This window comes from Cydia amplana, chromosome 8 (genome assembly GCF_948474715.1).
Source record: "Cydia amplana chromosome 8, ilCydAmpl1.1, whole genome shotgun sequence".
In the NCBI taxonomy this organism is placed as follows: Eukaryota; Metazoa; Arthropoda; class Insecta; order Lepidoptera; family Tortricidae; genus Cydia; species Cydia amplana.
Window position 1 is genome coordinate 19766347 of NC_086076.1, and position 26666 is coordinate 19793012.

At 39.3% G+C, this 26666-nt stretch overlaps 1 protein-coding gene across 1 annotated transcript in view; it reads right to left on the bottom strand.

The window, feature by feature from the left end:
- Positions 1–318: 318 nt before the first annotated feature.
- The window catches only part of LOC134650608 (protein vestigial), a 31225-nt gene continuing 4877 nt past the window's right edge, over positions 319–26666 (bottom strand). Inside the window, exons 4-6 of the mRNA XM_063505560.1 lie at positions 16668–16782; positions 10698–10933; positions 319–407 (exon numbers count right to left, since the gene is read on the bottom strand). Of these exons, the coding sequence (XP_063361630.1) occupies positions 358–407; positions 10698–10933; positions 16668–16782 (401 nt within the window). The 3' untranslated portion in view covers positions 319–357. The remainder of the gene's footprint in view (positions 408–10697; positions 10934–16667; positions 16783–26666) is intronic.

Below are 26666 nucleotides of genomic sequence, written 5' to 3' on the forward strand. Positions count from 1 at the left end.
AGAAGCGGCGCGGCGTGATACAAACACAAAATATCTTGTCACTTGATAATGTAACACATTTTTGGATATACACGACGTACTTGGCCAACTGCGTCCAGCGTCCTATTGTCCATTACACTACACTAGAAACACATAGTCAATGTTCAGAGTTGTGTCTTCGAAGCAATTCCGGTTCAGGAGAGCTTTCCCCAAAACTATCCGCCGTTGCAGCGCTCAGGTGTGCCGTCCACTGGTGCCTTGGTGGTCAGGTGGGCGTCGAACGGTGGCTCGCTGTCAGGCGAGGAGCACGCTTACACAGGTCCCGTGAAGACTGCCGGCTGGGGTCGCTAGGCGAGGGCGCTAGTGCGCGGCGGACTCTCAGAACCAGTACAGGTCCTTGGACGTGTCCTGCACCTGCGCTTCCAGACCTGCAACAACAACTATCGTTAGGACGATGTTAAAGTTGAAACATTAGAAAAAAGCATGTAATAGGGTTACAAAAATTGCAGCCATGAAAGAGCCCAACCTTAGCAGGTATGGTAATAAAATGTAGATACCTAGTGTAGGTACTAGGTTTATTTATATATTTATTTATTTATATGCATATATATTTCGGGGATCTCGGAAACGGCTCTAACGATTTCAATGAAATTTGCTATATGGGGGTTTTTGGGGGTGAAAAATCGATCTAGCTAGGTTTTATCTCTGGGAAAACGAGCATTTTCGAGTTTTGATATGTTTTCCGAGCAAAGCTCGGTCTCCCAAATATTAGGTACTTAACGAAGGATTTTTGCGGTTGGACACTGTACACTGTACTATACCTAATATAATATGTAGTACCTATTCGTTGTAAGTTAGGTACCTACGTATAACTAACTTTCTTTGCAAGGTAAATGAGATACTTATTATTGTTAATATAAAATTAAGATGTAAATATGTATAATAAAATTGACATGTAACTTACGTTATGAATAAAGAAATTGAAATTGAATTGAATTGTAATAAAAATTCATAATTTACATGTTTTTAATGCTTGGGATATTATGAAGTGCGAAGCGATCATTCTCAGCAATTCGCAGCGACGGGAGTGACGTCTGACGTCTGATGGTAATCTCCACATGATTAATATCGCCATGTCGGACATAGAACAATCACTGTAGCTGATGCTCGCCGAGATTTATTAGAGCGCGCGGGGGGCGGCGTGAGGGGGGGGGGGCTGATTGTTATAAATGATGTCGTGGTGATGGCGACGGCGATAGCATCTCCGCCGTCGTGTCAGGCCGCGCCGCGCCGCGCCGGCAGCACGAAACAACTATCATCCTAATTTAAGTACATAGTAATTTAAGTAGGTAATTTATTTGCGCAAGTTTGACCAAGCATTTTAAAATTTATTCCCTTTATAAAATCATGTCCATAATTAAATAGTATTTTATGCAACCGTTGTTTAAAAGAGGTCAAAGATGGCGAGTGGGGAGTATTTTTTGACTCAGTTAAACAACGTTGCATACAATACTTTTTCTACGACCAATAAGCGCGTACTTTGAAAATTGTGAATTTAACGAATATTTTTCATTCAAGAAGTAGCAAAGAATGAAGGGTACGAGCGGGAAAAGAATGAATGAAATAAAAAAAGCATGTCTATGGTTCACTCATCTGTCAGAAATTACAATTAAAATTAGGTTGGCAACAATGTATTTCATACAATATTTTTTAAGTGGTGATTACACGAAGTATCGTAAAAGTGCCAAAAAGATGCTGCGTGTATGTGTCGGCGGGCGATCGTAAGATCAGGCATATCGTGAAATTCCTAGGCATATCGTGAAACGTGAAAATCTTTGACCCGTTCCCTGAGTCGACGGAGCCCCGCGGGGCTCCTATTTCTGGGCAGTTGCCCCTTCGGGCATCTAAAGCAACCTAACGAACCTATCCTACCTTTATATTGGTTTAATGTCACTATCGTCAAACCATTACACCTCAGGAACATTACGATCTGCCTGTCCTATAACCGCGAAAATCGAAGTTCGCAAATTGCGGGCATTTTTCTCTGTCACTCCAATTACGCCCTCATTGGAGTAAAAGAGAAAGATCCCCGCAATTTGCGATTTTCGGTTTTCGCGGTAGCCCCTCTGATCTTACGATCGGCCGTCGACATATGCACAGAAATACTTTTTTGGGGAATAGACTAAACTAGACTGGCCTTGACAACTATAAGATACCTTTAAAATTTAAATGACAAATAAAAGTAAGGGAGTAGATAAATGCTATAATAATACATAAATAAAAAGCCTAGATATGCTATATAAAATATCTATCTAAGAAGCATGTAGAGCCGGCGGCGGCGGGAGAAGCCGCTTGATGATAGTTAATTGCGGCGCGCGGGCACGCGGCGGCGATAATTGACAGGAGCTCGTGATTTAGTGGCGGGGGAGGGAGGGGGCGGATCGATGTCCGAGCGGTCAGCGCGCGCCGATTGGTCGGAGGCCCCGCCTCCGCCCGCGCGCCATCGCAGCACCGCCACCGCCGCCGGCCTCTGCGCGCCTGGTACCCGCGAGTCGCCCGCATGCCGGCCGGATAATCATACTGGACTTCAAATACCGCATGGGATACAAATAGTGCTTCTTTAGCGTAACTTGACTTGCTCATACATGATGTAATGTAAGTAATGTAGCTATTGTTGCACAAGCAAAGGAATGAATAAATAGTTAATGACAGGTGAATAAGGTATCCATCTCCAAGAATTCGCCGTGCATGACAGCGGAGCCACAAAGCGCCATCATTAGGTATAGGTACCTTACCTACTGTCAATCTTTTAAATTGTTTTTCACTCATCATCTGGCAAAGGCTCTCTTGATTGTTCAAAAACTGATAGCAAAGTTGCATTTTATTCACATGTAAGGCAAAGTAACCAAATGCAAATTTTGAGTTGTTTTCTTATGTTTGCTGGTAGAATTTACTTTTAATGATGATTTTGAATAACAAATATTTAAAAAAATCACTTGGATTTGATTTTGTTTGATATCTTACAGTTAATATTTTCTTCAGGTTAGTCTGGTGAAAAATGTTGTGTTTCACTCGGGGGCAAATTTTGTTTAACCCTCGTGCTTTGAAACCCTCGCAACGTTCAAGATTCGATTTTTCGAAGCCCACGCTACGCTCGTGGTTCAATTTTGGAATCTTTCGCTTGCTCGGGTATCAATATTAGCACGATCGGTTAAACAACAACTTTGCCCCCTTGTAACACAAATAACTATTGTATGCTTTGTATCAAACGCGAGTGATGAATGCCATGGTCCTTTAAAAAAACCTGAATGGTTTTATTTGTTAGGAAAAACTGACCATTCCTCCTACAAATGTACACATACGTTGGGTCTTTTCGCTACCCGTAGTCCCGTCCCGTACCTATACGTTATCCCGTCGTGTCGTGCGCGTAGCTCGCGCTGGCAGTGGATGTGATAAATCAAAACCAAACCAAATTATCATCAGAACGTCGTTTACATGTTTCAGATAAAAGAGAACGAAAATTATTGTTTCTGTAAACATTATATCAGCACTGTCGCGATCAAAGATGGCGGGTGACGGCCGTAAATCGCGCGATATTCAAATTAAACAATTTACTGCGTTTGACGCGCCGCGGCCGCCGCGAGAAGCGCATTAGTTCCCTCAGTCTAAAACAGATGGCGCTGTGACGACCAATTTCAGAGCAATCCGCCTAAATAAGTCATTTCGTGTTTTGAACTCGAAGTCATAGTTCGACAGCTGCTCAAAAAAAAATTGTTAAAAATAGTTTTTGAAAAGATTGTGCATCAGAAAGTACCTACGTAAGTAGCATAGGAACCAGTTATCTTTATTCCGTGTTTAAAATATCAGAAATTGGCTTAGTTTTGTAATTATACGTTCCACCATTTATCACATTAAAATTTGACTAAGTTCCAAAGTCCGTTTATTATGTACAAGGCAAGTCCGTCATCCGCCGCCGTCCGGACTTTCGTTAAATCAGAGATTACCAACTGTTTTTGCGACTTTAATATTATAACGATTTGATAAGGTATCGATAAATCCTCCTGACGTTGCGCATGATGTTAGTTTCCTAAATTTTCATCTCAGTAAATTAAAAGAAACGAATAAAGTACATTTTAAAATTTCTAATGGTCTTTTATTTCGGAAATCCAAAAAATAATTACGTGTAATTATTAGCCAAAAAAGGTTTACCACCCCATTTTCGTAGTGTATGCCGGACTTGCCTTTATATTAGAAAAATGGCGTTTATTTCGAATCTGTACCCTATATTAACAAGTTGAAAATACACTTTTCATTGTCTTGATTCATTCTTTTTAGGAATTCGACTACAAACATATACGCACCCATAGATTGGCTGATATCATTACTAGACGGACTTCCCTTAAACTACAAGGGAAGTCCGTCTACTCGCCGATTTTTTAAAAATACTATTGTGTTTGCTTAATTTGTGATTAAAATGATCTGTCACTATGGCTAAACTATTAAATAAAGTGAAGTTCTTACATTCAACTTGGAACACACGGCTGGCTAGGGGCACGTCCCGGCATTTCGATGTTTTTAAGCTGAACTATCAGAGGATAGTTTGATACACAATAACATAAATAAATTTGTTCTAATTTAAGTGAAATTGGGTGAACGTATAGTTGACGGCATTATATTTTAGTCATTAAATTTTGAGTAGGCTCGATCAAGAGATTATTGAGCTAGAAGAGCTTAAAATGCTAAAAAGCTATTTGTGAGGGGTCTAGCTATTCTGGTCATTTTAATTGCAAGAAAGTATGGTCGAGTTTGGTATCAAATTAAAGTGCTCGGTTTACACATTTATAATATTGTTTTTTAATTTAAGATTTTAAAATAATTAGCAAGATAAAAATGAAATAAAATAAACATAATATTAGTATTTGACATTTGACAAGAAAGATTACGGCATGCCACAGATACAGTTTATTTATCTCTATGGTGACTTAAATTTATCAATTAAGGGCTTCACAGATCTTGTAATAAATCGCACGCGGTTTTTGATCCTTTCACGACTAAGTATTAGCACTGCCTTCAGTTGATTTTTGGAGAAACGCGAGTTCTTAGTTCGGGGCGAACTACTAGTAGGTAGATAAATATACAATTTTCATATTCAAACATTTGAGAAAAACATAATTAAATTTTTACAAGTCAATTATTGCAAAATTATTTACTGCTATTATTATTTATATTATTTAACTACATATTAACATTATTTCATATTAATTAACCACTTATAAATATTTACAGGTCAAATATTCCTCGACACTATAAAACGGCCGCCCAATAAGCCAATTTTTGAGTTTAGCCTTGAAACTCATCAGACTAGGCGCATCAGTTATGGATGCTGGTAGGTTATTGTATACAGCGGGGCCCATAACATGTATAGATTTAGCCGTTTTGGCTAGACTACGTGGCACTGCCGCTAATTTGTGTCCATAGCGAGTTAATTCTGACATCTACCGGATAAAACGAATCTACGTTAGTATATAAATGTATTTCAAAACCCCCATTAAATATTTCAAACCTATTTATATATTTTTTGTGTAGGCTTAAGAATATCGAATTACCTAAAAGTGATTAAGTTTGGCAGTAGGTAATTATTACCCTTTACAACATAGGAACTTGGCATATCTATTACTCCAGTCATTTCACGGTCCGTTAGTGTGGTGGAATGGAAATAATTCATAATAGCTAAATTATCTTGTGTATTGGATAGGTACCTAATTACCTACATAATGATAATGACTCGAAAATACCTAAGGAATCCTACAAAATATCCTTGTGTTCACAAGCTTAAAATTTAAGGAATTTAATATGATGTTACTCTATAATTACCTACCTGAATCATAGAGTATGTAGTAGATATGGTTTTGTTCGAGTTTGAAAAGTTAAGCGACTCACATAGGTAGGTGATACTCATCAGAGATGCGATTTATTTGAAATACTTCTATTTAAAATGCAAATACAAAATGCAAAATACCTATTTTGTATTTTGCATTTAAATGCCTTTTAGTAAAAACCATTTTGTATTTTATTTGAAATACTTTTCGAGATGTATTTTGCATTTTTAATATTCATTTCAAAATGCAAAATACTTTGTGATTAAGTTTAGCCAACATTACCAGTCAAACAAAATGAATAAATGAACGAATGACGCTTGTATTGCCGAATTTGACCGATAGAGGCACCTGCTAGCCATGCGCGCCCTTTTTTTCTTCTTTGGTCAGAGTGCGCGTCTTAATAGCCGTTTAGAGTTTAGACTCGCGGCTCGGCTCGCGGCGCGTCTCGTGGCTCGCCTCGACACACTCGCATTCGGTTTGTCATTCGGTTATAAACCTTTTGCCGTGCCGTTAGTGTTTAAATTATATTAGATCGACGAGCTTGCGAACCACGAGAGTCTAAACCGGCTATTTATATCTGACTAGTGTCAATGTCAAACGAAAACGACGAACATTATCTATTCTATGGCTATTCTCATGATAAATACCTACAATAAATAAAAATATCTGAGATTTGGTCAAAAGGTATTTTATTTTGAAAAAGTATTTTGAAAATACCTATTTTGCATTTAGCATTTGAAATACAAAACGCAAAACTATTTGGTATTTTGCATTTGAAATAGTAAATCTGAAAAGTATTTTGCATTTTGTATTTAAATGCTTTTTTAAAACCATTTTGTACATCTCTGATACTCATATAGGTATCATAAAGGTTGTTTCAGCAGGATTTTTATGATTATGTTTATTCGTACTTTAATGAGCATCTACCTACTCAAATAGCTATTTGAAACAGTCCATATCAAAAGGGACCTTATAGCGGTCGGCGCTTTCGCCATTCTTAGCGGCGTCCCAATACTATAAATGCGGTAGGTATACTACTACTACTATACAACGTAGCGCAGACTCTATAAGGTCCCTTTTGATATACCTATGTATATAATGTGACAGTACTTACATACTGTCACATTTATAATATGTACATTTGTTTCTAGCCATTTTAAAAATTACATTCATAACCCCAGTAAAATTTGTGTATATTGATTGCAGCCCCGGATGAAAATATTTTGTTTGGGATCTCGTTTTACTGGTATATACGCTCTAAAAGTATTTAAGTGCATATTAAGTTGACGATAGAATGACGCACTCTACTACTACAAACGTAAACGTTATGTTGTTAGGTATGTTATGTATAGCTATTACGTATGTTTTTCGGTTTGCATCGAGCCGACTCATGTCTCCGTCCCCACGGGTCGGTATGTGGCGTCGCACAATAGGGCCGCGCGGTATTTGTCAATAAAGCACCCCCCCTTCCCCTACACGCCGCCACCCCGCGCCGGAATGCGGCCGCCCTTTGATGGCCCCTCCCCCTCCCGCAACCCTTCTCGTGTCCAGCGCGAGAAACATTCCATTAACCGGGCTGCTAATACATTCGCAACCTGCATCAAATACCACCCTATTCCGTCTAGATACGCTTCATTTCTCTATGAAGACGTGATGAGATTTGAGAAGTCCCCTTTGAAGTCACGTCTGACGCGAAGGGACGCTGCGACAATAATTGTGAGAGCAACCTGACCTGACAAGTGAAGTGGTCGAGATATCGATTAAAAAGCATAAGTTATAGCCAAGACAAATACTTCCGAGGGAGAGGGAGGCACGTAGTGGCGGAAGAACGTTATCAATCAAGCGGATGGCGCGTAGACCCTCGGAGGGGCGAGGGAGGAATTTAATTTAGCAGGCGGGGCGGGGGCGCAAATTTATTTTAATCGGCGTCATTAGACCGCCCTTTCAACTCGCCGGCGGTTTTTGCCCCGCAATTACTCGGGGTCTAAAAATGGCGCAGCACGCGAGGTTTTTGCCCTCCGCGTCCTTCAATAATCACAATAAAGCTGCCGCGCGCGGAATCTCTTTGATAATTAAAATAGAAGAGCGTTGTCTGGCGTGAGATGCGACGTGGGATACGGCCCGGGCGGTTTTCTGACGAAAGGATTTCTCCTGATATTTAGAAATTTTGATAATGTATAGGTATGATATCAAGAAAACGAGACGTCAGGATTGTTGATAAGTCCGTGACAATACCTATATCTAAGACAGCCTACTTTCAGCCTCAGCCTCAGCTTAGATCAGGATTCAGTAATCCTAATCCAGATACTCAATTGATCCTATCAGTTTCAGCACGTCGCTTACCAGCCAATTGATCGTAACAGTTTGTTAGGATTTTTGTTTTACAATGTCAAGAATTTGCCTCGGACTTTTCAAACTTGGCAGTTATTTATATCATTCACGTGAATTAGAAAACATGTGCGGGACCGCGGGAATGACTGCGATAAGTCCTGATGAATAACAACTTACACCTACACGCCTCACCAACTGCAAAACCAACGTCAAACATGATACACCTTATTCACTAGTATAATACGGCGGAAAATTCTATCCACATTGTTGAGTACAATTGTACTCTATCGTACGCGTCGGGAATTTAAATAAATAAATGCGGCGCGCGCGAAGAACGCCGAGTGACGGCTCATTCGTACTCTAATTAAATCGCAAACGCTAATAAAACGTCAAATGTGTATTATATGCCAGTCTGGCTAATTGCGAAAGATTGATAGCTTCCTCACCAACAGTTTATTATTTAAATTGACCGAAGTCCGGCGAGAACGTAAAGCTTGCCACTAAAACAAAACATGTTGAATAAAAAAAAACCGGCCAAGTGCGAAACGGACTCGCGTTCCAAGGGTTCCTTACATTAAGTCCGACTTACGCTTGACTGCACATTTCTAATAGGTTTTCCTGTCATCTATAGGTACAGAACTATTTTGTGTATTTTTTTCAAAATTTTAGACCCAGTAGTTTCGGAGATAAGGGGGAGGGAATAGTCATTTTTGGCCTATTTTCTTGAATAACTGCTAAATGATTAATCCTTAAATTATAAAAAATATATATTTGAGATTCTTACAATGAGCTCTTTTATTTGATATGTAACACGATATAGTTTGAAAAACTTTATTTTTTAATTTTCTCATTTACCCCCCAAAAATGGGCTCCATATTTATAATTCATTTATTTACGTTACACGTGCGTAACGTCAAAAAATAAATCAAATAAAGGAGCTCATTGTAAGAATCTCAAATATATATTTTGGGTCATAAACTTACATAATATATGTGTGCCAAATTTCAACTTAATTGGTCCAGTAGTTTCGGAGAAAATAGGCTGTGACAGACGGACGGACAGACAGACGAGTGATCTTATTAGCGTTCCGTTTTTTCCTTTTGAGGTACGGAACCCTAAAAATAGTTTAGTTTTCACTTCCGTTAGCCTCATAAACTCATAACAACATACAATACCACACTAAAATTAGGTAGGTATATCTAATACCTTTAAACGAGCAATTCTTGCGTATTTATTTATTTATATATTTATTTATTTATATGTATATATATTTCAATGATCTCGGAAACGGCTCTAACGATTTCGATGAAATTTGGTATATGGGGGTTTTCGGGGGCGATAAATCGATCTAGCTAGATCTTATCTCTGGAAAAACGCAAATTTTTGAGATTATATATGTTTTCCGAGCGAAGCTCGGCCTCCCAGATATTGAGACATGAAACGTCTACAGTTTTTTAGGGTTCCGTACCCAAAGGGTAAAAACGGGACCCTATTACTAAGACTCCGCTGTCCGTCCGTCCGTCCGTCCGTCCGTCCGTCTGTCACCAGGCTGTATCTCACGAACCGTGATAGCTAGACTAGTGTTGAGTCGCTCACTCGTGAGGCACCTCATTTGTACCACTCATTTTGTTAATTTGTCGCAGTACTTCGTACCGCAAAAATGTCTTACTTCACTCCTCTATTCATTTTACTTGATTCTAAAATTATCTTTCTCCTAAAAGTTCTATTCTTAACCTCCAGAATTGCACTCCAATTAAATGTTACTATTTATTTATTTATAAAGGAAGTGATGAATACATAAATATGTATATACATTAAATATTTTTGTCGCCGTTGGAATTAATGGAATAGTCGACGCTGAAAATATGCTAGTACCTCACCTCATTTGAAGTAAGACATTGTAACACCTCATTTTAGAAAATGAGGTACTCATACAAACTCATTTTAAATTGATGTCCTACCCATCACTAAGCTAGACAGTTGAAATTTTTCACAGATGATGTATTTCTGTTGCCGCTATAACAACAAATAAGTACTAAAAACAGAATAAAATAAAGATTTAAGTGGGGCTCCCATACAACGTGATTTTTGACCGAAGTTAAGCAACGTCGGGCGGGGTCAGTACTTGGATGGGTGACCGTTTTTTTGCTCTATTTTTTGTTGATGGTGCGGAACCCTCCGTGCGCGAGTCCGACTCGCACTTGGCCGGTTTTTTTATTAATTAGGTATGTAGATACATATTAAAATACGACGTGCACCACCTAAAACACCTGATACCTACGAAGACGAGCAGTTGTTCCTGTCCACCGGTTCAAAGAAGTGGCAAATCGACTTTAGGTTTATCATTTTATTTTGACGGGTCGTTACAAGTTATTGTGGTTGACTACGGTGAGGCTGAAAATTCTGCTATGCGCGACAGGATTTAGCGTTATGCTTTAGTGCTACACCGTGCGACCGTCGCCAAGGCATTATACTCGGCAGTGGATGAAAGGATGTGCTCGTACTGACCAGGCACCGCGGGGTAGGAGTAGGGCGAGCAGGCGGCGTGCGCGGCGTGCGGCGCGTGCGGCGCGTGGTGCTCCAGCGAGTGCTGCCACTCCACGGGCTTGTATTGCGCGTGCAGGGGGGAGCGGCCGAGGAGCAGCGGGGGGTAGCCGGCGGCCGCCATGTTGTGCGCCTGCGCGGCCTGTGCCGCCGCCGCCGCGTGGTACTCCGCCGCGTGCCGGTGCGCCGCGTGACCGTACCTGGGGAAATAGATCAAAGTTGACCATTATTCTGTGGGAGCAATCTCAGTGTTCAGTTCAGCAGGCGTACGATGGAAGCTCGTAATCGAAGCTACCCATGAGTTAAATAACCGTCACTTGTTAACACCGCGCCATTGAAAGAGACACACACGGTAAGGGGTACCTAATAGAAACAGTTTATTTTGCCCGGGGCAACACAAGTGTTTCTCTTACTCCCCTGACCTTATAGTATTATTCCATCAACCATCATACCATCATATCAATACTTATATACTGCATGGGGGCGTAGCTTAAAGTGATAATCGTTTATAGACAAACGCCAATGGAAAAGTTAAAAATGTATCGGAATGGTGTACAAAGCACATCAGACGCAGCTGATTATTTTAAGTTTCGATCGGCGTTTTCTATCAAAGATTGGTTAGCCCCTGATCTTCAAAAATCGTGTCCATGCAGAGGACGATTCTAATTTAACAATTTGTTATGGTTTGATCTGGTTTTGATACGACTGTGTCGGTGATTGACGCGCATCTCACGACTTCCAACTTAATTTCGCATGCACCAATCAACGTGAGCGATCTTCAAGGTATCAAAACCAGTACAAAAACAAATTATTAAATCTGAATCGGGCTGCTTCTGGCCGAGAATAGGTCAATTGTCGCCCCTTATTCAGTAGACTAATAGGGGTCACCGAGGCGAGGTGCCGACGCCATTTGCGGTGCCGCAATGCCCGCAATAGACGAAGACAGCGAACAATAGCGCGGGCCCCGTCAGCCAGGCTCGGACGCGGGAACCACTATTTGTTTATTTCAGATTCGACATTAATAGAAACAGGCATCAGCTACTTACTACAATAGTATTTTTTTTTCAAGGGAGCAAAGTTGTCGTTTAAACTGCTCGTGCTAATATTGATACCTTGAGTGTTGCGAGTGTTTCAAAGCACGAGTGTTAAACAAAATTTGCCCACGAGTTTAACACAAAAAATTTCACCACACCAACCCGCAGAAAATATTAACTAACATATCAAACAAAATCAAACCAAATCAAATCCAAATGAATATTATTAAATATTAATCATTCAAAATCATCATTTAAAAGTCAATTCTATCAGCAAGCATATAAGAAAACAACTAAAAACTTGCATTTGATTACTTTGTCTCACATGTGAATAAAATGCAACTTTGCTATCCGTTTTTGAACAATCCAGAGAGCCTTTACCAGTTGGTGTGGTGAAAAAGCCTTTTCTCTGTGTTTTGTCTTTTCTTAAAAAAATAAAGTGCTTTTTACACGGATTCACGTACCTACTTAACCTATCGCGATTTTAAGCATTCCATTCCAAAGAAAGGATATAAAAAAAATATATTTTAATTGTCCTAGACTTTGATTTGATGTAAGAAGAAGAAGAAGAAGATATATAAGAAGTATGTCGAGCTCGAATGGAATGTTAACGTGGAATGTCATCAGACGCACCTCGGTGGAACCAAACATTTGAAACCGCAGCGCCGCCGCCGTCGCGTTTTATTTTGACGACCTATGTCAATTAGGCCACAGTCATGAATTTTTTATAAGTATTTTGATGCATTGCTCGGTAAAAATAAGAACTTAGAATAGAGCGTGCAAATACGTCGATTTATTTGGTATCTGTTGTTTAATTACTTTATTTCTTTAGCCGATTATAAATCTTCTAATCGTTATAAAATTCATTTTCACGTACACTTTCACAATATCATATTGATTTAAACGCTTTAGTTTTCACTCATTATTTATTCTAAAACGGGACTTCATCGCGTGACCCTACAATAATAAATAAAGTAAGTTTCACAACATCTAGATGAAATGTAGGTAAGTAAATAAAGAGTACATCATACATATACATCAGTTTTCTTACAAAAACGCGAGTTATTTAGTAGTGGAACTATCAGTACCGCTACTTGACACGATCAGATATCACAAGTGTCGCTACTGAAGAAGTACTGACGAAAAATGTAGTACTAAATCAATTTACAACTAATATTATTATAAGCAGAAGAAGTTGAAAATAGACTTCCGGTGCATCCGGTTACCTATAACATTAGCTGAAAATTGTTGAGCAAGATTTTTTTATGATAACGTAGGCAAACAAGCAAACAAATCGCCTGATGGTAAAGCAACTACCGGCGCCCATGGGCTCTTGTAACATCAGAGGGGTTTCCAGTGCGTCGCCGGCCTTTAAGATGGGAGTAACGCTATTTTCTTTAAGGTTTGAAAGACGTATCAGTCGGTAAATAGGTACCGCGGGCGACAGTTCAATCCACAGTTCAGCTGTGCGAGGCAGGGATGTTTCTGAAGAAACGCACAGTTGAGGATTGCAAAGCATCTACCTAAGTTGCAACAATAGCACAAGAAAAATATAATAAAAGGGATGAAATATCATTTCACCGGTAAGCAATTGAATAACTGTTGATTTACGATTATTTAGTTTATCACGAAACGTCACTTTCGAACCTTCGCGGCTGGAAGCCATTTTCTTCGGCGCAAAGATTAAGTTTCCCAGACGTGACACATTGGTACCTACCAGGGATGTTGCGGATGCAGATTTTTTGACATCCGCGGATGCGGATGCGGATGCGGATCTTTAAAGGCTCACATCCGCGGATGCGGATGCGGATGCGGATGTCAAGATTAGGTACTTAGAAAACGTCAAATATTACATTTTTAGTATTTTTTTATTAAAAAAACCAAACGTTTAGTATTTGAGCAAGAATATAGGTGCGTTATATTTAATAAACAGTAACTTCGCCGACTTTTCTGGATCTAGACGATTTCGTTATAGGTAATGACGAAATTACCTAGCACTTACGCCGCCGCTAAGACGTTCCTGTACCGACTTGTTCAACATCCGCATCCGCATAAGCTCCGCATCGATTTTATGCGGATGCGGATGCGGATGTTGAAAATAATGCGGATGTTCCGCGGTTGCGGATGCGGATGCGGATGTTCGCAACATCCCTGGTACCTACCTACGAAATGGTTCTATACGTTGTTGGTTAATTGCGCAAAAGTTACGAAATATATATTTTTCACGTTATTTATTGAATGTTTTAGTTATAATAACGTATTTTATAATATATTTTATTTACGTTGTATTAAGGGTGGTAAGTGAAAAATTGTTACCGAAAATCAAATAGAAAATGTGATGAATAGTTATTGAATATAGTCCGTGTTACAAGTAAGTAGGTACTTAGAATATTGTACCTATAGAAATAACTAGTTTTTTGCTTTGTGCGCGGGGCCCGAGGGCCCCGCGGTGTGCGTGTTGTTGTTGTTTGTTGTATTGTTGTTGTTGTTGTTGTTGTTGTTGTTGTATTGGTTCTGTTGTTGTTGCTGTAGTTTTGTTTTCCAAAGGGAAAAAGAAATGAAATTGTACTTTTGCTCGAAAGAAAAGGTCCGCATGCGAGCATTTCATTCCCGCAGCTCGGCCTTCGGCCTCGCGTGCTTGGGGACTGGTAAGGGACGCTCCGGGCCTTCGGCCCTACGCGGAGCTCGGCCTTCGGCCTTCGCTGGGTTTCGAAGCTCAGCGTCGGGCCTTCGGCCCGCCGCTTCGCTTATTAAAACACTCGGGGATGGTTGGTTTCCGCTTGGGAGCGTAAGCGGGAAGTTGGAGCTCAAACACGACCCAATAGTAAAAGTGTCTTGACAAGCTCACGTCGGGCCTACGGCCTTCGGCCTTCGGCCCGCCGTTTCGCTTGTCTAAGCCACTTTTACTATTGGGTCGTGTTTGAGCTCCAACTTCCCCCTCTCGTGTGACGCTTCGGGCCTTCGGCCCTACGCGGAGCTCGGCCTTCGGCCTTCGCGAGCCTCGACGCTTCGCCGCCGGGCCTTCGGCCCGCCGGCTCGCTCATCAACACAGTTGACTCGGTAGAACGCTTGGAAGCACTTCATTCACGCAGCTCGGCCTTCGGCCTCGCGTGCCTGGGGTCTGGTAAGGGACGCTCCGGGCCTTCGGCCCTACGCGGAGCTCGGCCTTCGGCCTTCGCTGGGTTTCGAAGCTCAGCGTCGGGCCTTCGGCCCGCCGCTTCGCTTATTAAAACACTCGGGGAGGGTTGGTTTCCGCTTGGGAGCGTAAGCGGGAAGTTGGAGCTCAAACACGACCCAATAGTAAAAGTGTCTTGACAAGCTCACGTCGGGCCTACGGCCTTCGGCCTTCGGCCCGCCGTTTCGCTTGTCTAAGCCACTTTTACTATTGGGTCGTGTTTGAGCTCCAACTTCCCCCTCTCGTGTGACGCTTCGGGCCTTCGGCCCTACGCGGAGCTCGGCCTTCGGCCTTCGCGAGCCTCGACGCTTCGCCGCCGGGCCTTCGGCCCGCCGGCTCGCTCATCAACACAGTCGATTCGGTAGAACGCTTGGAAGCACTTCATTCACGCAGCTCGGCCTTCGGCCTCGCTTTAAATTACTGGGGGTCGCACGCTTGGGGGTCGGGGTGAAGGCTCCGGGCCTTCGGCCCGTCGCCGGGGTCGGCCTTCGGCCTCCCGGCCTGAAGCTCGCCCTTCGGGCTCGCTTAACACACTTTTTGTATAGGATTTTGCTTTGTCCGTCGTTCCCGCGGCGAGGCCTTCGGCCTCGCCCAAAATTACTGGGGGTTGGACACGCCCGGACGCCCGGGGTGAAGCTCCGGGCCTGACGGCCCGTCGCGGGGTCGGCCTTCGGCCTCCCAGCCTGAAGCTCGCCCTTCGGGCTCGCTTAACCTACTTGGAAATTTGACTTTTGCCCCCGCCCGCGCCGTTTTGGACTTTTCCAAAAAATTTTTTTTACATGGTAATCTTGGGCCCCCAGGCTCGCCGCGTGCCAAATCTCAGCGCGCTCGGACCGACTTGAAAAAAAAAAAAAAAAAAAGTCGGCCATTTTGAATTTTTTTGAATGCAGTTGCAATTCTCTCGAGGCCCTCTATGACATTTGGTCGAGCACCCCCCGCCCATCTCGCGCCGTTTAAGAGTTGCCATACAAAATAAAAGTCGCCAGTTTTTCCGCAATTGAAACATTTTTCGAAAATTTTTTTTTTCATAGGAATCTAGGGGACCCCGAGATTCCGTGACCGAAATCTCAGCGCGCTGGGACAAACTTGAAAAAATTAAAAAAAAAAAGTCGGCCCGTTTGAAAAAAAAATGGCGGCTTCAGAAACTGCCCAGGGTTCTCTATGACATTTGGTCGAGCACCCCCCGCCTAAGTCTTACCGTTTCGGCGTGCTCCTATGCAGAATCGTGGTCTTCCATACAATCCAAAAATCCATATTTTTCTGGACCTACAAATTCCGAGCTCTATACGAATCTTTTTTTTTTTTTCACCCAAGTGCTACAGTTTTCAAATAAAACGTATACATGAGAAATCAGTGGTTTTGTAGCTATATATAATATTAATATTTTAAGAAAGAATCCTCGTTTTCACCCGTGCGATTTATAAAGTTATAACAAAGGTAAATTATATTAAAGTATGCGTTTTAGTGGTTGGTCCCATTAGAAAAGTTGCTCGGTATCACCTATATATTCACGTTGAATAATATTGCAGGTCATTAAAAAATAACCCTGTACGTAGGCAGAATATGAGCAGTTGTCATAACAGTTTCGCCTCTGGCCTAGATACGCTTATTCTTCACCTTAGTGACAGACGTCAAACGCCGAAAATGGCGGACACATGGCGGACAGAATTTGTTCGAGATAGCGTGTCTAGTTTACATATTATGTCTATGGGTATAGGTAGGTACCCGGAGTAGTGCTGGTGCCACGGGTCGTAGTCGTAGAGGTCGACGCCGCAGGCCGCGCCGGCCGCCGCGTTGAAAAACGACGCCGGCAAGTTTCGAGACACCATCGGGACGCTCTCTGTACAACAAACATTTTTATTAACAAATTATTTATTATCAGGTAGTACTTGTTATTCGACTAGACCGAGATCCTTATGTAAATTAATTTTACATAATCGGTCTAAAAAGTACAGAATCAGCAAAAGGAAAACGATAGTAGGTCAAGGAATTTAATTTATGGCCCATTTCGTACTTTGTCACAGTGACAATCAATATGAAAGTCGCTTGAGACCTCATACTATTGTCACTGTGGCAAAGTATGTACAAAAAGGGTAGATATAGTTATTTGTTTTAGAAGGGGGCAAAGTTGTTGTTTAACCGCTCGTGCTAATATTGATACCCGAGCAAGCGAAAAATTCCAAAATTGAACCACGAGCGTAGCTAGTGGTTCGAAAAATGGAATCTTGAGCGTTGCGAGGGTTTGAAAGCACGAGGGTTAAACAAAATTTGCCCCCGAGTGAAACACAAAATTTTTCACCACACCAACCCGAATCAAATATTAAATGTAAAATATCAAACAAAATCAAATTCAAACGAATGTTATGAAATATTTATCATCCAAAATCATCATTTAAAAGTCAATTCTTCCAGCAAACATAAGGGACATAAACATAAACAACTAGGGAATGCAATCTTGATCTCGCAATTTCGAGATCTCGCGAGATCTCGCACTAATTTGCGATATTCAATCTCGTTGATAGGGAATCTCGATTTATGCAATCCTGGTCGAGATCTCGATTAAAATTTTCGAGATCTCGAACGAGATTGAAAGATTGATCTCTGTGAATTACTTTGTTTTGAGTAGGTAATCTTTTTGACCTTAGATTCATGTTGTTCAGGCAGTGCTATTGTGTGTAGCTAGCTTTAGCCGACGATAATAGCACTGTGACGCACTCTGTGCGGAATAATCGGACGAACTTAGGGTACCCATAAATTATTAATATGAATTTTACTCGCATACACTACATTTTGTAATTGATTCACTGCTTGTTAATAATATCAACTGAGTGTTATAACGCATGTTAGTGCCTCTGCTTTTTCGTTTTACTGTTGTTTAGTGAAGTTAACTTGTGATAATCATTTCATTAATGTCTGAAATGAAGTAAGCTACCAGTTTGGAGATATTTTAAAAAGTCCACTTTTTCTTCCTTATATAGTTACGTGCTAATTAGAGCTAAAAAAGACTCATCTTGTTTATTTTAGTTTTAATAAAAGTATTTTTAGAGCTAAATAAGACTTATCTTGTTTATTTTAGTTTTAATAAAAGTATTTTTTATATATAAAAAGTTTATATATATACTTAAAAAGCTTTTTGCTTCTTCGTAGTCGTATCCGTTATCCAATATCAGATCGGAGAATGTAAATAGACTTTAAGGGACAGACAATAACCAGGGAGTGCAAGTTTAGTTCAGCTACCTACGTTAACTTGCATTATATTATATTAGTTAGAACTATTTAAGGGACCTAATAGACTTCATTTAGATAGTTTGCTAATATGCGCACAGCTCACACCAATGTTCCCTAATCGAGGAGGTGGGTATTGTTCCTACACATCTACACATGTGTTATTAGGTACTAGGTACTAGGTATTAGGTACAAGTAGTCTAGATAGTTTACATCCAAATGAACAATCATCCCGCTGCCGATGGGCAGCACCGACACCCACACGATAATATTTTAATGTTTTTTAAATTAAATACCACTGGTCACAAGACCTTTATGCTAATTAGGTACAGTACAGTATGTAGTGGTTATATAAGTTTTGCGTTTGTTTTTTTACTCATTACTCACGTCGTATACCCACATTACCGACCTACCTAAGATGTATTCGGTCGGTGTATAGTAAAAAGAGGACGATATTGGATAAACTCGAACGATGGCATCAGGCCCTCGATGAGGTGTGTCGGTCTGCGAGTCACGATTCCGGTAATGTTAATGTACCGTTAATGAAAACGCAATCAGCTGCCGTCGTCATCGTCCATTCTGCCCTTTTTGCTCCACACTTCCAGTTCGAGATACCATCTTTACAGCCCAGATAGAGGAAACCACGATTTACGTCCGACATCAAACATTATTTGAACTTTTTTCGCCTTATGGCAACGAGATAAGGCTCAGACTTTACCTAAAAAGATACGATCGATAGGATACCTATACCTACATAGCTAGAGCCATCGCTGATTCCTAATACTCGTAAAAGAGGTTCTCGGAAGAGGTGTGCGGCGTGGGACCGGTGACTGGAGCTACTTGTCCTTAATTATTGCTAAACCTAACCATTAACCAGTTTTAAGTCAGTGCTCATTTAGACGGCGCGCGAACTACATAACATGCGACTTCAGCTAGGTACTTATATTAGTACTGGACTATAGAGCTTAGAGGTTACATCCAATTCAGCCGACCGATCAAATGTACCGCAATTTAAAGAATTTCGTATGCGAGTTCTCACACCGTCTCTAAATGAACCCAGGCAGTATATATATAGGCATCAGGTTGGTAATGTAGGTTTATTAGATAATATAATGTTATATTGCTGCTGTAATAATCAAGTATACAAGTGTCAAATATCCCAAGACCGTCTTTTATTTACTGTTTGATAAAGATCACATCGTAAACTCATTGAACCAGTCCGCTCCTAATGTTAATTAAGTACATTTTTAAATCGTAAATCGTTATCGTAAGTTGAATGTGGAATTTGATTACTTTTCGCACTAACCAGAACTGAACGATAAACAATAGGTAGGTACCTGTTAACATTTACGGAGCTGCTACCTTTTCCACGTGATTATGCTAGTAGGTAAGTATTGTAGGGTTTTTGGTATTTAGCATACCTATTTAATTCGTTTTTAAAGTTACGGGTAGTTTGAAATAAGACCTAGCATACCTACTTAATAAGTTTTTAAAGTTAAGGGTAGTTTGAAATTGAAGACTGTTATTGGTTGGGTATAAAAAGAAAGACACTTGGCGGACAGCTCTCTTTGGTTGTTGAGTCGTGCTAGCAGGCGGTTGTCAAGAGAAGAGATTATTGTGAATTGGAAGAAGACAAGAAAATAAATGGATAAATATCTTCAAGGTGTTGTTATTTTTACACTTCAGAAGTGTGCAGAACGTAAGTACACGCCTACTGCTATTACTTATTGATTTAGTGAGATAACTGATAACATGACCCTTATTCTGAGCTTGGAGATAATTAATTAACTATACGAAATTCTAATGGATTACGTAAGAAATATGGTACTGGTAACATTTTTATTTAATTTAAATGAGTACCTGCAATATCAGTTAAACTTAGGTTAGTTTGACCCATAAATGTAATTAAATGGACATAATATCAATGTGTAATCATAAGAATATATGCGTCAGTTGGTCGAGAATTCAAAGTATTTAACCACCATGCCACCGACAGCTAGGCATAATAATGTTCAGTTAACAAAATCAAGTACACGTGTTCTTCTTAATAAATAGATACGTGACTGTAGTTATTAACTTCTTTGCTACTTACTTACCCACACACATGTGGGAATTAGGCAGAATATGTCAACACGTGGGTCTTGATATGTGTTGGTTGGAGTATTCAAGGGTGCCTTAATTTTCATTATTTCTTCACTACGGCGCATAGTTTCAGAGATAAATAGATATTTATGATTTATAACCAGGTCTCGCAATTTAATTGAAGATTTTGAGTTTTGATTTTGATCCTTAATGTTAAAATTTGTGGAATATAAGTAGATGGCTTACTATGCAAACGGGGCATTGAATTTTCAGTCATTTTTTTTTGCTACGACGCATAGTTTTTGAGATAAATGAATGTTTATAATTTGAACTACCATTAAACATTATTTTGTCATATAATTCCTTTATAGTTTATAAGGTATTATGATATAGTATATAGGTATATGTAACAACGGATACTTTTACGTTTCATGCCGAGTTGTTGGAGAATATGGCTGACGATGACTCATGATGATCAACGGCGCTTGCGAACACCAGAAGCCTCGGTCTTCGCGAAAGGGAATGTAGCTGGAATAACAGCGGCAGTGAAAAAGGAATCCAGACCGAAGCAGAGTCCTGTTGTGAAAGTCAGGAGTAACCCCGCTTCGACAGCCTTAGCGAGAGGCACGCGCCACTGGACATCAGGTCATGTACACCTACTTTTACTATTATATTATGAATGATTTGATATGGTAATGTGTGTTAGATACCGTGAATTGCTTGACTTCATCTCGTTCATCGACATCTAGCACATATAACATAAGTATAAGATGAATATATTGCCAGAGGATAAGTTGAGAAAAATAAATTTGATGAACCGATAGAAACTATTACTTGTGTACCAATTATGAGAAATTTTTGCCTAAATATGTCAATGCGATATAATAACGCGTATATATCTTATCTTACGAAATAATAGATACGATCTATGAGTGGTTCTCAGCCGGTCAGGCCTTTGACCAACTTTTGTGATTTCTATTTGAACTGCAAGGAAGCTCCACATTTATAATGGCATCTGATTATAAACAAAATTGGACAATAATTAGCTCATTAACGGCACATTTTCTGTGAATTGATTGATTTGTTGCTTTGTCGAGTATCGAGTATCGAGTATCGAGTATCGAGTATCGAGTATCGAGTATCGAGTATCGAGTATCGAGTATCGAGTATCTAGTATCGAGTATCTAGTATCGAGTATCTAGTATCGAGTATCTAGTATCGAGTATCTAGTATCGAGTATCTAGTATCTAGTATCTAGTATCTAGTATCTAGTATCTAGTAGGCTAGTATCGAGTATCTGGTATCGAGTATCTAGTATCTAGTATCGAGTATCGAGTATCGAGTATCGAGTATCTAGTATCTAGTATTGATAGTCATTTGGTTTATTGAATTATGGAGTCATTTGGTTTATTGGATTATAGTCATTTGGTTTATTGGATTATAGAGTCATTTGGTTTATTGAATTATAGAGTCATTTGGGTTATTGAATTATAGAGTCATTTGGGTTATTGAATTATAGTCTTTTGGTTTATTGAATTATAGAGTCTTTTGGTTTATTGAATTATAGAGTCATTTGGTTTATTGAATTATAGAGTCATTTGGTTTATTGAATTATAGAGTCATTTGGTTTATTGAATTATAGAGTCATTTGGTTTATTGAATTATAGAGTCATTTGGTTTATTGAATTATAGTCATTTGGTTTATTGAATTATAGAGTCATTTGGTTTATTGAATTATAGAGTCATTTGGTTTATTGAATTATAGAGTCATTTGGTTTATTGAATTATAGAGTCATTTGGTTTATTGAATTATAGAGTCATTTGGTTTATTGAATTATAGAGTCATTTGGTTTATTGAATTATAGAGTCATTTGGTTTATTGAATTATAGAGTCATTTGGTTTATTGAATTATAGTCATTTGGTTTATTGAATTATAGTCATTTGGTTTATTGAATTATAGAGTCATTTGGTTTATTGAATTACAAAGTCATTTGGTTTATTGAATTACAGAGTCATTTGGTTTATTGAATTACAGAGTCATTTGGTTTATTGAATTGAGTCTTTTGGTTTATTGAATTATAGAGTCATTTGGTTTATTGAATTATAGAGTCATTTGGTTTATTGAATTATAGAGTCGTTTGGTTTATTGAATTATAGAGTCGTTTGGTTTATTGAATGATCGAGTCGTTTGGTTTATTGAATAATCGAGTCGTTTGGTTTATTGAATGATAGAGTCGTTTGGTTTATTGAATGATCGAGTCGTTTGGTTTATTGAATGATCGAGTCGTTTGGTTTATTGAATGATCGAGTCGTTTGGTTTATTGAATGATCGAGTCGTTTGGTTTATTGAATGATCGAGTCGTTTGGTTTATTGAATGATCGAGTCGTTTGGTTTATTGAATGATCGAGTCGTTTGGTTTATTGAATGATCGAGTCGTTTGGTTTATTGAATGATCGAGTCGTTTGGTTTATTGAATGATCGAGTCGTTTGGTTTATTGAATGATCGAGTCGTTTGGTTTATTGAATGATCGAGTCGTTTGGTTTATTGAATGATCGAGTCGTTTGGTTTATTGAATGATCGAGTCGTTTGGTTTATTGAATGATCGAGTCGTTTGGTTTATTGAATGATCGAGTCGTTTGGTTTATTGAATGATCGAGTCATTGGTTGATTGAATTATAGTCATAATTTATAGTCATTGGGCTTGAATTATAGTCATTGGGCTTGAATTATAGTTATTGGGCTTGAATTATAGTCATTGGTTGATTGAATTGTAGAATCGTTGGTTGATTGAATTGTAGAATCGTTGGTTGATTGAATTGTAGAATCGTTGGTTGATTGAATTGTAGAATCGTTCAATTATTGAATTGTAGAATCGTTGAATTATTGAATTATAGAATCGTTGAATTATTGAATTGTAGAATCGTTGAATTATTGAATTGTAGAATCGTTGAATTATTGAATTGTAGAATCGTTGAATTATTGAATTGTAGAATCGTTGAATTATTGAATTGTAGAATCGTTGAATTATTGAATTGTAGAATCGTTGAATTATTGAATTGTAGAATCGTTGAATTATTGAATTGTAGAATCGTTCAATTATTGAATTGTAGAATCGTTGAATTATTGAATTGTAGAATCGTTGAATTATTGAATTGTAGAATCGTTGAATTATTGAATTGTAGAATCGTTGAATTATTGAATTGTAGAATCGTTGAATTATTGAATTGTAGAATCGTTGAATTATTGAATTGTAGAATCGTTGAATTGTAGAATCGTTGAATTATTGAATTGTAGAATCGTTGAATTATTGAATCATATTTTTAATTCATAGGTTACTGCAGTTAATGTTGCAGCATTACATTGAAATGATTTTAATATAAGCGATAATGAAGAGTGCATGGTTGAACCTGTAGAACTCGCCACAATTAAACCGAGATCGAGGAGGATTGATGGCCTCTTATTGGTTATATTATTATGTTTAAATATTATGTTTAAATTAAGATTACTAGATAAGCTGATATATTAAATAATGCATGAACTATAAAAAACTCGTCAAATAATAGTAGATTACCATTGAGGCAGTTTTTAAAGAGATAATTTAATAATAAGAGATATTAATTTCAACTGGGAGGTTATTAAAGACACGTATTGCGGTAAAGAATTCACTTTTATACTTTTACTTATTGCCGAACTTGAAATTTGATAATTATATTTATACTAGTGCGCAAATCGTAATTAAAAGATTTATTCTTAATATTTTATGTTTACAAAAAGGCGAAGCTCCAGTATGTAGATCTCAATTAACGCAAGTATTTCCTTGAAGAAATCTCTGAGTGGATATTGGTGATACATGTTGCGTGGGCAGTTTTCTTACAACCTAAACATAATTACAACGTCGTCGTAATCACCCCAGTAGTTAAATGATACCATATTTCAGTTACAAAATATGCGATTCCATGGTATACATTTTTGATTGTATTCTAGAACAAGTCGGAAGGTACGGATAGGTAAAACATCAGGTTTTTGCAGTTCTATCGTTTATGTCTGCCATGTAACATTTGAAACGTATAATTTATTTAATTCAACGTGTAGAGAAAATATTACTGGTCCTTTTTCTGCGGAAACACGCCTAATTAGGTGCTATGTTTATTCCCGAACTGCAGGATTTGGTATGCTGTAAAGACGTTTAGTGAATTAATATACTGTTCAAGTCTTTCATAAAACAATATGCATATTATAAAAAAATCTAATAGTCTGAAAATCCCAACGCGTCTTGCAATTGATGGACTAAGTACTTTGTCAGCTTGGATAAATCCTAACAAGCTAGAATATACGACCTTCTCTGAAAACATTGGGAGGGGAGCTATTAGGTATAGGTTTTTAGTACCAGATGATTAATGCATTGATAATGGGAACATAATAGGTCAAGTTGTACACAATAATTACTTAATTATCGCTGTTATTCATCATAGTAATATTTTATAAATTATAGTCAGGGTTTAATATTTTATAAATTATAGTCAGGGTTAAAGTTACTGAAAGGTTCTCGGGAAATATTCCTGTCTCAAGAGTGAGGTTTATAATTGAAGATTTCTTGACATGATAATGGAAAATGATGTTGAAGCCACGAGAATTTGATTTGATTCGTGTGCTGACACAGCTAAGTACTACCATTTTAGAAAAGATTTGAACTGGTTCATATTATATATGGCAGGAAGATTGATAGTGCTTCAGTCACGAGAATTGAATTGGTTCGTGTACTCTGTTTTTTCAGTCACGAGAATTGAATTGGTTCGTGTACTATCTACCTGCAGATAGAGATGATCATTACTCATGAAAATCGAATAATAAATGGCAATTAATGATCTGTTACCCTGAATTACTAGTCAAGGTGTACACTGTTGTGATTATTAACCCAATGTTGGATATTTTTAGAAAGTTGAGCGCCGCACCTCTACCGGCGTCCCCCGCCTCGCGCCGCCTGAGTCCGATGCGAGCCGTCTCCAGCAGGAGCCCGCCTCGCGCCGCCAGAGTCCGATGCGAGCCGTCTCCAGCAGGAGCCCGCCTCGCGCCGCCAGAGTCCGGTGCGAGCCGTCTCCAGCAGGAGCCCGCCTCGCGCCGCCAGAGTCCGGTGCGAGCCGTCTCCAGCAGGATGTCTCCGGCAGAAGAGTAACAATTTTAACCCGTCGTATGCTTTAGTCAAAATTTACCACTGAATTAATAACCTTGAAACTGTAAATTCTAGTCCAAATTGTGTGGCAGGCATACGAAAGGTTATTTAGATGATGTTTTTGAGATTTTGACTTGCTGATGCCTGATTGAAACTGTTTCGTATCCTATGCGATTAGTGTATCCACTTTTAAGTAGTATACGTAGTCTGTCGGCCAAGTGTAGGGTTTCCACCTGGCACGTGTATGAGGACATACACGGAGTCAGGATGGACGAGTGTAGGGTTTTTGGTATTTAGCATACCTATTTAATTCGTTTTTAAAGTTACGGGTAGTTTGAAATAAGACCTAGCATACCTACTTAATAAGTTTTTAAAGTTAAGGGTAGTTTGAAATTGAAGACTGTTATTGGTTGGGTATAAAAAGAAAGACACTTGGCGGACAGCTCTCTTTGGTTGTTGAGTCGTGCTAGCAGGCGGTTGTCAAGAGAAGAGATTATTGTGAATTGGAAGAAGACAAGAAAATAAATGGATAAATATCTACAAGGTGTTGTTATTTTTACAGTATAATGACTCTTTTGCAAAATCATAACCCTAATTATTACTCTTAAGTGGCTGGGGATTGAATACAGCGTCACAAGCAGAAAACAACAAAACAAATAGAAAAGCGCGCCCCCTCGCAGCTCCCGACTCGCTCAGGCGAGGAAGCTTACAATTATTTAAATGAAAATACCGATCTCTAAATCGAGTCGGGCCGTACTCTCAATTTAGCCATTACGAGGCATTCCTCATTACGAATTAAAACGCAGACGGAGCCGGTCCGTCTGCGCGGGCGCGGGCGTGGGCGCGGGACAAAGGCGAAATGAAACCGACTTTAGTTTAATAACGCTAAACAAAGGGCCGCGAAAAACGGCGGCGAGTCAAAGCGCGTTTGTTTTTGTGCGTCGGCCATCTTTAACGTGATTTGGCGATCTAATCGGTGTCCGGCGTTCGGGGCCGCGCTGTGTCGCGCCGACATCTGTCCTCGAACGTCATGGTCGCATTTAATACTGATGTGCCGTCGGAGTTTCGAAAATTTACAAATTTCCAGTAAAGTGCCAATTGCTTCTTTCTGTATATGTATAGCCCGTTTATTTCAGCATTGAAAGGCTAATATGATGCAATAAGTACTTTTGATAAATCTCACAAGTATTGAAGGACACCTTGTTTTCATGACAATTTGGTAATATACTTAGGCTGATTTTGTT